This window comes from Muntiacus reevesi, chromosome 3, assembly GCF_963930625.1.
Source record: "Muntiacus reevesi chromosome 3, mMunRee1.1, whole genome shotgun sequence".
NCBI lineage: Eukaryota > Metazoa > Chordata > Mammalia > Artiodactyla > Cervidae > Muntiacus > Muntiacus reevesi.
Window position 1 is genome coordinate 133,762,769 of NC_089251.1, and position 13,508 is coordinate 133,776,276.

Below are 13,508 nucleotides of genomic sequence, written 5' to 3' on the forward strand. Positions count from 1 at the left end.
AAATGCCATGTTTACAGAAGAGGAAAAGTGGAGTAAGTCGGTAGATGGTGAGTTGGCAGGCCAGAGGTGTCACCAGAGAAGAAGCCTGTTCAAGGCTATTTCTTTCTTTTTGCTCCCGAAATCCAGTGGTCAAGTCACCATCAAGCAAGGATCATTACAAAAGCGGTTTCAATAGCTGTATACTATGTATATTTTGTATAGCAAGAAAGAACGAGAGAAATTTCCTCTTAGTAAAATATTCACTTTTGTCAACCCTAAAAGGTTTTGCTGGTGACCCTGTTGTGGCTGGCAGGAGTTTGTTTGTTTTGTCTTATTTTGAACATGTGCCGTGTGGAAGCCACAGCCTCGTCTCCTAAGAGCTCATCGTCGGGTGGGACTCGGTTCTACACAGTTTGCTTGCCTTGGCATTCACGTTTGGAACACTGAGCAGGCTTCCACCAGTCCCCGTTGTGACAGTGACAGATGTTACATTCATCCACTTTCACTTCAATGCCAGCCGGAATGATCGTCGTTCCTGCAAAGCAGTTTGGACCTGAAACACATATATAAGCTGATTAGTTGATTAGATCTGAGAGACTCCCTGTTTTGTCTTCCCTCTCCCACCCCAGTTGAAAAAAAAAAATCCAATCCCCAGAGCCATGAATGATGTAGGTCAGACTACTCTTAGCAGTGTATCTTTAAGGAATTTTCTAGTCATCTCCCTTAAATGCAAGCTTTTAACTTCTGCTGTCTTTTGCACAGAGCTCTTATTCCACATGTATGTCATGCATTCAAAAAAAAAAAAAAAGTACCAATGCTCAAAAAAGAAAAGAACTCTTAATATCTATTACCGAGTACATGCGTTTTTCTAAAGTAAGATATGGATTAAAGTCTATTTGCTTTATTCTCTGGGTGTTAAGACTGCGAGTGTCCCCTAAAACCTGAAGGAGGGTCTAGCATGGTCAGCATCACTGTCTGTGCCCGTGGTCTGGCCTTTCCCTTCCCATAGTAGGTATGAGACAGTGAACTTGCTCACTCCCTGATTTCAGCACCTCCCCAAACCCAGTTCCTGGAATCTCCAGCTTGTTTCTTGATAATAATGAATAATTCATGACCAGATGATTTATTCATGTCCCAAACAAACTTTGTTAGAGGTTCATTTGATTTTTATAAAAGGAGTTCTTTTAATCTGCTGGCTATCTTTTTTTTTCTTAAAGAATGACTCAAAGGGTTGGCTTTTGAAAGTCAGCAGGAATTTTACTTTTTCAGATTCAGAAAAGCTTTGCTCAAAATGTCACTTGCTTGTTATAGATAAATGTGTTTAAAATTCACCAATCTTTTTTTCTTTTTAATACTTTCCTTTTATTTTCACTCTTTCTAATTTTTACTTTTTTTTAACCCTCCCAATGTAAAAATGCCATTTTTCAGTGTGGGTGATATTATTTCTCACATTCAAATGGGATAAAGATTGCTTCCCCAAGTGCAATGAATTATAGTGGGATAGTACAAATTGCTCTTTCCTAGAAATGATTTGGATACAACTGAGCGACTTCACTTTCACTTTTCACTTTCATGCATTGGAGAAGGAAATGGCAACCCACTCCAGTGTTCTTGCCTGGAGAATCCCAGGGACGGGGGAACCTGGTGGGCTGCTGTCTATGGGGTCGCACAGAGTCGGACACGACTGAAGCGACTTAGCAGTAGCAGAAATGATTTGGTGTTAACCTCTGACGTACATATTTAAATAAAGAGAGAGAGAGAACTGAGTTGTGTCTGCTAGTGATTTATTCACCCAGCATTACTGGCCACTTGCCATAACCACTGGAGAGTTCCATGGCAACACACATCAACATCAGTGCCCTACTTTCAATTTCTTACCACTTGATGAGAATTTATGAGATGATCTTTACTATGAAGTAAATGAAATCAGGGCTGATTTGTAGCTCACTTCATAATTGGAAGCTTGCCTTTCTAAAATAGTGGTTATTGCATTATTTCTAACCCAGAACTATTTAATATGCTACAGGTTTAATCGCCCTGGTTTCAGAGCTCCTGGAGCTCAATTGTGCATGTGCTCACCAATGGTGTTTTTATATCTACGCCTTTCCTTCACTCAGGTGGACAGACTCTTGGGGTGTGTGCCTGGGTGTGAAGAGCCAGTGAGAGTAGGAGGGATATAATGGATCCACACTGATAATTAAATGGCTTAGCAAACTCTGTGCCCTCACCCAGGACCGTGCTCCTTGTTAAGATACTGTGGTTAAAAGCTCTTGGCCATCTTAATTGCTGATTACTTAAGGTCACTGTATCAGTTTTAAGTCTTAGGATTTAGGTTATGGTTTGATAGACTGAACTGTCTTTGGGACTACACCTCCCTGGAAAAATTCCACACCAAATCGTGAATTTGTTGTGTTATTAGAGAACTTGGGAAAGAGATACTTTCAGTATGTAGCTGGTTTTCCCATGGCTGCTAGTGATAGGCCTCTCTCAGTCTTGCTGGTTCTTGGCTAGATAGGGTCTCACCATAGCCACACAAGCTTCAGAAGATAAACTAGATGAACACTAATTCCTGGTTTCCCAGAACCAGCCCAGAGGAGCCAGTAGTTTCTCTCTCTCCACTTCCTGATATCTAACCAACAGTTTTCACCCTAATTGTATACTTTTAACTTTTCCAGATAGGAAAATATTTTCTGTCTAAACAGGGGTTTCAAAACAAAGATGTCCCTGAAACAGAACAGGTGGAAAGGTAGAATATTATCCAGAAAGAGTTTTCCCAACTTCATGAAAGGATTTGGGAATCTGTCAGTAGAATCTTAACTCTGTGTGTGTGTGTGTAGATTCACACTGCTGACTCACAGCGGGCAGGTACGTCTCAAGAGAAAAAGGCAGGGAGGGATCTTGCTTAAAAGATTTCTGGTAAGTCATCTTGCTTAGAACTCTGGTTTTCATGTCTGCCCCCTTTCAGCATGTATTGGTAACATACAATGATTAGATATTTGATCAGACCATATACATCATTTCTTAAAAGTCGTGTAGAATTCCTGCATCCTCGGCTCAGGAAATATATTTTTTATTTATTTTTAATTGAGGGATAACTGCTTTACAGTATTGTGTTGGTTTCTGGCAAACATCAACATGAATCAACCATAGGTACACATATGGCCCCTCCCTCTTGGACTTTCCTCCTCCCTCCCTCCCCACCCCACCTCTCTAGGTTGTCACAGAGCCCCAGTTTGAATTCCTTGAGCCATACAGCAAATTCCCATTTGCTATCTATTTTACATATGGTAATATACATTTCCATGTTACTCTCCATATATCCCACCCTCTCCTTCCTACCCCCCACCATGTCCATAAGTCTATTCTCTATGTCTGTGACTCAGCTCAGGAAATACTAATTGCTATTGATTGACAGAATACAGAGATGAATCTTATGCAGTTTGCCAGGATTCACCAGAGTTACTGCCTATAAATAACATAGTCATCTTTGGACAGTCTGCTCGGCAGCCAGGGGTATTATACAGAATCAAAAACTCCTGTTTGATCTCATTAGCAGTGATTTTAGTAGCACCTGTCTGAGAACTTCAGATGTAACTAGAATAAACTTCAAGTTTGCTGTTAATAGCCTTATCTTTTTAAAAGTAATTTAGGTAATTGCCAGGTACAATGGTTGGCACTATTTAGAAATTCTTCTGGTCTTGGCCCTTTCTCCTCAATGTTGGTGACAGTAAGTACTAATTTGCTTTCAGCATGTGAGTATCTTGCATGAATACTTCAAAGGAGAAATCTGTTTCTATATATTCTCTTACTTTGACTGGGGGTGGGACAGGGTGCTGCTTTTCTTTTGTCTTGATTTAGGTGAAAGAATAAGTCTCTTAGAGGCATCTCAGTGGCAAAAGCAACAAATTTTAATGCAGAAAACTTGGAGAGACTCCAGAGGGGAATAGTGAAAATGATTAAGCTGAAGGCTGGCAAATAGGACCTTTGAGAAAAGGTTAAAGGGACTGGAATTATTTAATCTAGAAAGAGAAAACAGAGGTATGACTCAATAACTCTCAGGGAATGAAGGCTTATTATGGAAAGAATGGTGACCAAATGGGGACCAAATGTTCTTTCTCTCTTCTGACACCTGGAATAAGAGGAAATGGAGATGCATTGATTCTCAAGGAATTGGAAGCACACACACACAAATAGCTCAGAGAACTGAGAATTAAGTGTGGCAGTAGCCAAGACTGTGGTGAGGTCTTTTCTTTCAGAGATCTCAAAGAACATATGAGGTCTCACCTGTCACGTGGATTGAAATCACCAGCTCCTTAAAAACGGGAACTGAGTATCTGTTAACTTCTGATGGTCCAGGACTAATACTGTGTCTTACAAATATTAAAAAAAAAAACAAAACAAGAAACCCAGTATGTGCTTGGTTGGGCTTCCCTGAATGGCTCAGTGGTAAGGAACCTGCCTGCTGATACATGTTTGATCCCTTGGTTGGGAAGATCCTCTGGAGCAGGAAATGGTAACCCACTCCAGTATTCTTGCCTGGAGAACCCATGGACAGAGGAGCCTGGTGGGCTACAGTTCACGGGGTCATAAAAGAGTCATACATGACTGAATGACTAAACAACAACAAATATACTTGCTTAGTGGAATGAAATAGTATGAAGTAGCTAGTTATCTACTGGAAGCAAATTACTTTCTGAAATTTCAGATCAGGCCTAAGATATATAGTTATCAAGCCTCACCCTAGCAAAAAATATTTATTAATTAATGGAAACAGTGAACATCTGCTTAACTGACTATGCCAAAGCCTTTGTGAGGATCACAACAAACTGTGGAAAATTCTTACAGAGATGGGATTACCAGACCACCTGACCTTCCTCTTGAGAAATCTGTATGCAGGTCAAGAATCTACAGTTAGAACTAGACATGGAACAATAGACTGACTCCAAACTGGGAAAGGAGTACATCAAGGCTGTATATTGTTGCCCTGCTTATTTAACTTCTATGCAGAGTACATCATGAGAAATGCTGGGCTGAATGAAGCACAAGCTGGAATCAAGATTGCCGGGAGAAATATCAATAACCTCAGATATTCAGATGACACCGCCCTTATGGCAGAAAGTGAAGAGGAAATAAAGAGCCTCTTGATGAAAATGAAAGAGAAGAGTGAAAAAGCTGGCTTAAAACTCAGCATTCAAAAGATGAAGATCATGGCATCTGGTCCTATCACTTCATGGCAAATAGATGGAGAAACAGTGACAGACTTTATTATTTTGGGCTCCAAAATCACCGCAGATGGTGACTGCAGCCATGAAATTAAAAGACACTTGCTCCTTGGAAGGAAAGTTATGACCAACATAGACAACATGTTAAAAAGAAGAGACACTTTGTCAACAAAGGTCTGTCTAGTCAAAGCTATGGTTTTTCCAGGAGTCATGTATGAATGTGAGAGTTGGACTATAAAGAAAGTTGAGCACCAAAGAATTGATGCTTTTGAACTGTGGTGTTGGAGAAGATTCTTGAGAGTCCCTTGGACTCCAAGGAGATCCAACCAGTCCACCCTAAAGGAAATCAATCCTGAATATTCATTGGAAGGACTGATGCTGAAACTGAAATTCCAATACTTTGGCCACTGGATGCAAAGAACTGACTCATTTGAAAAGACCCTGATGCTGGGAAAGATTTAAGGCAAGAGGAGAAGGGAACGACAGAGGATGAGTTGGCTGGATGGTATCACCGACTCAGTGGACATGAGTTGGAGTAAACTCTGGGAGCTGGCGATGGACAGGGAGGACTGGCACGCTGCAGTCCATGGGGTTGCAAGTAGTCGGTCACGACTGAGCAACTGAACTGAACTGGGGACAGTTATAATTTCCTAATCACTTACTTCATGCCAGGAATTTGTCTCATTTAGTCTTTCCAACAGACCATATAAGATGCACATACTTATTCTGAGGACAGTGAGCCTCAGAAATAGAAACTAATTTGCCTGAGCTCACATATCTAAGAAGAGGCATCAATGGGGTGTGGACTCAGACCTGACCTGTAGGAAAGGAGGCAGAGTCTGGGAGTGCATTGCGATTCTGAGCGTCTGATGAGAATTTGGGAACTTTGTTGGCTTCAGTATCGAGGATGCATATTAGGTTAGAAAATTGATGGCTAAAAAGAAGTAAGGCTATTTTCCTATAGACCTTCGTCAGATTGCTCAAAAATTTACTAGCTTTATATTGGGTATCCATATTAGGTTAGTGTATCTATATAGTTGCCAGAAAACTTAATTCATGTAAAAAAGAAATTCCTCCTGGAGCAGATGCCTGGACATGGAGGCTTTGGCTTTCTTTTGATCTGCAGTGAAGTTCCCACTGGTACGGGAGGTGACCAGCTAGGAAGCAGAATGAAAGCAGACTTTGATTCAGGAAGACCTGATTCAAGGTGTCGTTCCATGATTGATCCTCTATGTCACTTTAGGCAAGCACTCTATAACGCAAATATGGATGGAAGTCCATATGGTCACATCTCAGAAAGGATTCATAGTTTTGAAAATGCAGTAAGATTGGAAATGCACGTTATATCTTTACTGGGAGTTGGAGGAGGATGGGAAGAAGGAAAAGCAGGCTATGGATTGTGTTCTATCAGAACAGAAAAATTTTCCATGAAACACATTTTTTTTCTTTTATCCTATACTTCTCTAAGCACCTATTTTACATACCTAAAAATAAAAATTGTTTTGCAAATGTTTTTTCATATTATTCATAAGAAATCTCATAAGGAAGACCAATATATGGAATATACAACAGCAGAGCTTCTCCGGTGAGGTGGCCATGGGGATTCTGGAGTTCTATCATTTCAGCAGGATTTCCCAACTTGTCACCAAAATCTTGCAGAGGTAGCCCATGAGGCATCTGCATAGAATATCTAGTAATCAGAGAAAAAAGCATCTGGAATGATCTCCTCCAGCATCAGTAATCTAAGAAACCAGAGAATTAGAAGGGATTCTGTCATATCTGAGGTTGTAAGAACTGAGCAGATTTGCTCTGCCGCTGAAGTTCTCTTTCTTGATAAGCCCTGAAATATTCCTCATAACAGGTGAGTAGAAACTATATGGAGGAGAAAGTCTGTAGCTTTTCAGATCACACTTCCTACAGATCTGTGTTTGCTTATGATATTAAATATCACTTCTGTTGTATGAGAGAACAAATATGTAACCTGAGATACTCTCAGAGCTGTGGAAGATGGTAACAGAGAGTTTGACCAGTGGGTTTATGGAAGGACTGTGTGTGGGGACAGGGGGAGAAGGGGGAGGGTACGACCTATTGAGGAAGTTAAAGAGCCAGTGGGGTTACAATGATAAGTGCAGTGAGAAGTGGCTGGGAAAACAGTGATACTGTGGAGCTGGGGCACCTATTAGCTTGTAAGAACCATTGTTAAATAGGAATTTTAAAACCTGCTGATATTATCTTGGTAGCCTGAGATTAACATATGGGAAGTATTTATGCCAGTAAAAGCAGCAAATGCTAAAAATAAGGATTTTAACTGCTTCTCCCCCTGTTTGAAAGCCAAATCATATAATCATCAATTAATATATCACCAGGTTAGGGTTTAGGATTTATGGCCTTGTTGGACATGTTAAAAAGTTTGGTCCTTATTCTAAAAGCAATTGGAAATGACTGAAGTATTTAGGGATTTGTGTGTGTGTGTCTGTATGCATGTCAACATCTGTGCATATGCATGCATGTGTATAGTCATGAAGTAAAGACTAATTCCATAAACTGCACCAGCATCACCACATGATTGGTCCACAGTGCACCTATGTTTGGACTATACGTGATATGTCTTGATGAATGTAGGGAACTTTGAGATTGCAGACAAAGAGTAGAAACTTCCACAACCTGGTACTAGTGAGATGGTAAAAGCACATCGTTTTCTCCTTTGCTCTGAGGCTTTAAAAGTATTGCTAAAATGCTGGGGTAATATTAAATTAGCATTGGCAATTAACACATTGGCTTGAATTAACTGATCAGATTATCCCTTATAGAAAGTAAGATCCTAAAGCATTTAGGATCTTATTAAGATCCTAAGGCACCATGAAGTATGCAATTTGATCTGGAAGAAGGAAAATGTTGAAAGGAGGGAACAGGTAATTTCTAGGATAGTTTAGTCAGAGTCCCTTAGGGGATGAGGGTCACATTCAAGCTGATGGAGATACTGGGCTATTTGGGGAAATGGAAGATCCTATCAGTCAAGCAATAAATCAATCCTGAAAATTCAAGCATAAAAAGCACGAATTAAGGTTGTATCTAGAGAACATCCAATATAGCCAAGCTTGAAGGTAATACAACTGGTTGTTGTTCAGTCACTAAGTTGTGTCCGACTCTCTGTGACCTCATGGACTGCAGCACACCAGGCTTCCCTGTTCTTCTCCTGGAGTTTGCTCAAACTCATGTCCATTGAGTCAGTGATGCCATCCAACCATCTCTCTGTCACTCCTTTCTCCTCCTGCCCTCCATCTTTCCCAGCATCAGGGTCTTTTGCAGTGAGTCAGCCCTTTGCATCAGGTGGCCAAAGCATTGGAGCTTCAGTGTCAGTCCTTCCAATGAATATTCAGGGTTGATATCCTTAAGGATTGACTGGTTTGATCTCCTTACTGTCCAAGGGACTCTCAAGAGTCTTCTCCAGCACCACAATTTGAAAGCATCAGTTCTTCAGAGCTCAGCCTTCTTTACGGTCCAGCTCTCACATCCATACATGACTATTGGAAAAAGACATAGGTTTGACTAGTTGACCTTTATTGGCAAAGTGATGTCTCTCTTTTAATACACTGACTATCTAGGTTTGTCATAGCTTTTCTTCCAAGGAGCAAATGTCTTTTAATTTCATGGCTGCAATCACTGTATATAGTGATTTTGGAGTCCAAGAAAATAAAATCTGCCACTATTTCCATTTTTCCCCATCTGTTTGCCATAAAGTAGATATAAACAGTGGCAAGGACAAAAATCATGCCACAGATCTGACCCAGTGAAGACACACTCCTTGGGTGCACACATAGCAGCCCGCTCCATCAATACTCCCAACCCAGGATCCTGGATGTTTCTGTGAGATTCATTGGCAGAGCTGGCTTTCTGACAAGTCTTGCCAGGATGGAGATTATGTAGTTCTTGAAATCACTAGCTTTCAATGGAAAGTATGCAGTGGGTGAGCCTGGAAACAGAGCCTAGTCAAGTCCCACACCTTAGCTGTAAGAGAGCCTGGGGCATGGATACCTGCATTCTGGCACTTGTAGCTTCTTGAGGGAGAGAGAGGCTTGCTTCTTTTATTGAGGATTCCCCAATCACAGGAAGGAGGCAGTTCATTTGTGATGCTAAAATGGACTGGGAAAGGGGTCAATGAGGGCAGGCTTCATGTGTTTTAGCATTTTCCTGGGACTGACTGCCAGTATGTTGGTCTAGCAGCCAGGTTAACAGAGTAAACATTAAGAACAAGACCTCTCTAAGCATGAATGATACAGCTGTTAAGACAGAGTTTCTGCCCTCTCAGAGTTGACATTCTACTGGGGGATGAATCAGACAAACAGTAGAAAAACAAACAGGACATTTCAAGTCATTCTGTGCTATAAAGAAAATAAGCAAGACTGTGTAGTTGAGGACCTAATCTCAAGAAAGGAACATTCTTCTGAGTTTACAGAACATGTTTTATATGTCTTTGTAGAGCTCTGAGATGTCATCATGAATCCCATTACATATGTGAGGAAAGTGAAGCTCAGAGAGATCAAACCACTTGCTGAAGGGCAGAGAGCTAAATGTTGGGAGAGCTTAAATGCCCGTCCGTCCTGTTCTGACTGCTTTCCTTGAGCAGAGGCTTTTTATGTGTGCTATCACTTACTGCAAATGTCAGCCAGGATGATACCCTCTCTTGTTCCTGACTTCCTAGCTTGCTCCTTTTTTATTTAAAACTTTTTATTTGATATTGGAGTGGTAGCTCAGACAGTAAAGAATTTGCCTGCAACACTGGAGACCTGGGTTAGATACCTGGGTCGGGCAGATCCCCTGGAGAAGGGAATGGCAATCCACTCCAGTATTCTTGCCTGGAGAATCCCATGGACAGAGGAGCCTGGCAGGCTACAGTTCATAAGCTCGCAAAGAGTCGGATATAACTGAGTGAGTAACATTTGTACTTACAGTTGATTAACAGTGCTGTGATTGTTTCAGTGAACAGCAAAGGAACTCAGCCATATGTACACATGTGTCCATTTTCCCCCAAACTCTCCTCCCAACCAGGCTGCCGCATAACATTGAGCAGAGCTCCCTGTGTTATAGTAGGACTGTGTTATCCATTTTAAATAGAGCAGTGTGTACATGTCCATCCCAAACTCTCTAACCCCAGCTTGCTCCTGTAGGAAGCTCAGATGAGATCCAGATTCAATTGGCAATACCAAATTCATACTTGAGGGGTTCTTTTTAAGAACTTTCATGCACCAGCTTACTTCCTCCTCCCATGATCTACTATTTTTCTGTTTCATAGGTGAGACAATAAGACACAGAAGTGTTGAGTGACTTTCTCAAAGTCACACAGCTAGTGAGTGAGTGAGATGGGACCCAGAGCCGTTTTTTTCAGGCTCGGTCCCAGAAGTCAGTCTTCCTGGGTGTAGGAGCTACTCTTCACTTCCTCCAAGTTTTAATAGCACCTATCTGCCACCCTGGGATAGTGTGGGATGGATTAGACAGAAAAGGCTGGGATGTTTAAATTCCTGTGTTAGACTGTGTGTGTCAGGGAACTCAGCTTGGTGCTCTGTGATGACCTACAGAGGTGGGATGAGGGGTGGTGGGTGGGAGGCTCAAAAGGGAGGGGATGTATGTGTCCTTATAGTTGATTCTTGTTGTGGTACAGCAGAAGCCAATGCAATGTGTACCTTGTGATCTGGTCGCTCAGTCGTGTCCGTCTCTACGATCCCATGAACTGTAGCCCACCAGGCACCTCTGTGCGTGGAGATTCTCTAGGCAAGAATAGTGGAGTGGGCTGCCATGCCCTCCTCCAGGGGATCTTCCCAACCTAGGGGTTAAACCCAGGTCTCCTGCCTTGCAGGCGGATTCTTTACTGTCTAAGAGCAATTATCCTTCAGTTTAAAAAAATAGTGTGAGTGAGGGGTGGGGAGGGATGCACACATGTGTAGGTAAAGGGGGTGATTGGAAAGAGGAAGGCCATTCTACATAATGTCCCTGTGGGGCGGAGAGTGGAGCCCGGCCAGCAGCATTGTTCAGCCTCTTCTCTGTAAGTGCAAAACGGGAATTGGTCCCAAGAAGCGGATATGGCTGAGAAAGAGTGTGGCTCTGATCGTCTCCAAAGGCTGCCAGGCTGGCACTGAGATTCCTCAGCAGGAGGTGCCCTGTTCTTGTTGCTTGTTGACCTAAATCCTCTTTATAGTCAAGCCTCCTCCTTCCCAGAGATTTGGAAAGCCAGGCTGGTCATGACCGTTTTATAGACACTTCTGGATTATAAATTGGTATATGGTGTCCCTGAAAATCCACCTTCTGACAACAACTTCATATTGCTTGCCAGGCCCTCCCCCTCTTTTTCTTGAGTATTGCAATTTCTGGCCTTGATTTGAAAATTTATTATTGATGCTTGGTGTCTTTTGGAAATTGGCTGTAAACGATCTTCCTGCTGCATAAATGAGGCAGATTCCTATTGTGTAAGGCCATAAACATCCTATATTTATTTGGCAGGGCATCTAAATCATTGTTACAGCAAATATTAGGCTTATAGGCATCCGTCTGGGATTGAATTGGATTGGATTGTGTTCCTCCTCTTAACCAATTTTAATTCTCTGCTTCCTGAGGTCTGATAGATGTTATTGGGCTGCTGAAAAGCAAATAGGCTTCTGATCAGGTGAACCCATTTCTGACTATTAAAATCTTGGAGAAAGTGTTTCTAGAAACCAGTAATTAGAGCTGATGGCAGTGAAAATGGAGCTAAGTGACTGAAACCTTCCCAGTAACACATTGCAATGGCCCTTTTAGGCCTAGACAGAGAGCAGTGATGAGATTCCGGTTGCTAAAGCGAGTTTCCAGCCTAGAGAATGGAGGGCCTGTCTCTACCTGCTTCTAGACCCTTATCCCTACCTGACTTTCCAGCCATTTTATTAAGCCTCAGAACAAAAAGCTTCCTCAGATTAAGGTGACAAGTCAGGAAGGATTGTTTTCCAGAGGCTGCCCAAGAGGTACCTGTTAATCATTTTATTCGAAAATTCAATATTGCTGAACTCCCACACAAATTTCAACATGAGGCCTCTGGAGAGTTTTTTGGCCCTTAAGTATGTAAGATTTATAGCATGGGGCTCCAATTAAGCAAAATGCAAAGACTGGAGGAGAGAGAGGAGAGATGCAGTTGGGCTAGACAATAGAGGTAAAGGTTGGCTGCTTTTTCCCTAATTTCAGGCAGCTCAGCCGCTGTGAGGATCTGGCACTGTTCACAATCTGCATTAGCTGGCTCTCTACATCCAGTCTCACCTTCAGAAGGGGGTGTGTGGTCAGAAAATGACTTGGTTTGCTGTTGTATAAAACATTATCTGCTTGGACTGCCCGGTGGTGCAGTGGTTAAGAATCTGCCTGCCAAATGCAGGGAGCACAGGTTCAATCCCTGGACCCGGAAGATTTCACATGCTGCTGGGCGATGAAGCCCCCATGCCGCAGCAGCTGAGTTCATGCCCCAGAGCCCGTGCTCCACTATAAGAGAAGCCGCTGCAGTGAGAAGCCTGCACAGCAGTGAAGACCAAGAGCAGCCAACAAAAGAAAAACAACCCACCTCAAACACTATCCACTTCATTTTTGCTTCAAATGATGAAATCGACTCACCCCAATTTTTCAACCTTAAACCAGATGACCCGCTTTTGTTAGACCTTTCAGTGGATTTCAAATCCCTTTCACCTTTCTCCTCAGCAATCCTAAGAGGGGGAAGAGCTGGCAGTACTCTGCCCATCTTAGAGCTCAGGTCACTGCGGTTTGAAGAGAGGACATAAGGTCAGTTACTATGTGATTTCCCAGGTGAGGGGATTTATTTCAAAGTGAGCAGACAGAACCCTGGAGTCAGGCTGCCCGCGTCTCAGTCTGCCTCCTGCCACTTATTGCCATTTCCATGTCCTCAGCCATAAAGTGGGAATGATGCTGAAATAAAAAGAGTGTTTACCTAGTGGAGGTTTTGAAGAAGCAAATGAGTTAACGTATGTAACGTACTTAGAACAGTGCCTGTCATGAGCTAACAATGCCAGTTGCTGCTTTTTATCATTCTGATTATTATTCTTATGACTCAAGTTACAGTCTGTGCTGCTTTGGGTCAGCTATGGATTCCAGGACCTTTGATTCTTACTGCTTTTTTTTTTTTTTTTTAATTTTAAAATATCAGTGAAAAAAACAATGTGGTTAGTGTCAACTAATACCTTTCACAAAGTGAGTGGATGTACAACAGTAAGAATCATTCCTATGTGGATTTTCCCCAGCCTTGTTTACTGTTTACCTAGAAGCCAGATAGATGAAGAGAAC

At 42.1% G+C, this 13,508-nt stretch overlaps 1 protein-coding gene across 1 annotated transcript in view; it reads right to left on the reverse strand.

Annotated features, from left to right (window-relative positions):
- Positions 1-383: 383 nt before the first annotated feature.
- Positions 384-13,508, reverse strand: part of VWC2L (von Willebrand factor C domain containing 2 like) — a 174,256-nt gene continuing 161,131 nt past the window's right edge. Inside the window, exon 3 of the mRNA XM_065927670.1 lies at positions 384-532. Coding sequence (XP_065783742.1) covers positions 384-532 — 149 coding nt within the window. The remainder of the gene's footprint in view (positions 533-13,508) is intronic.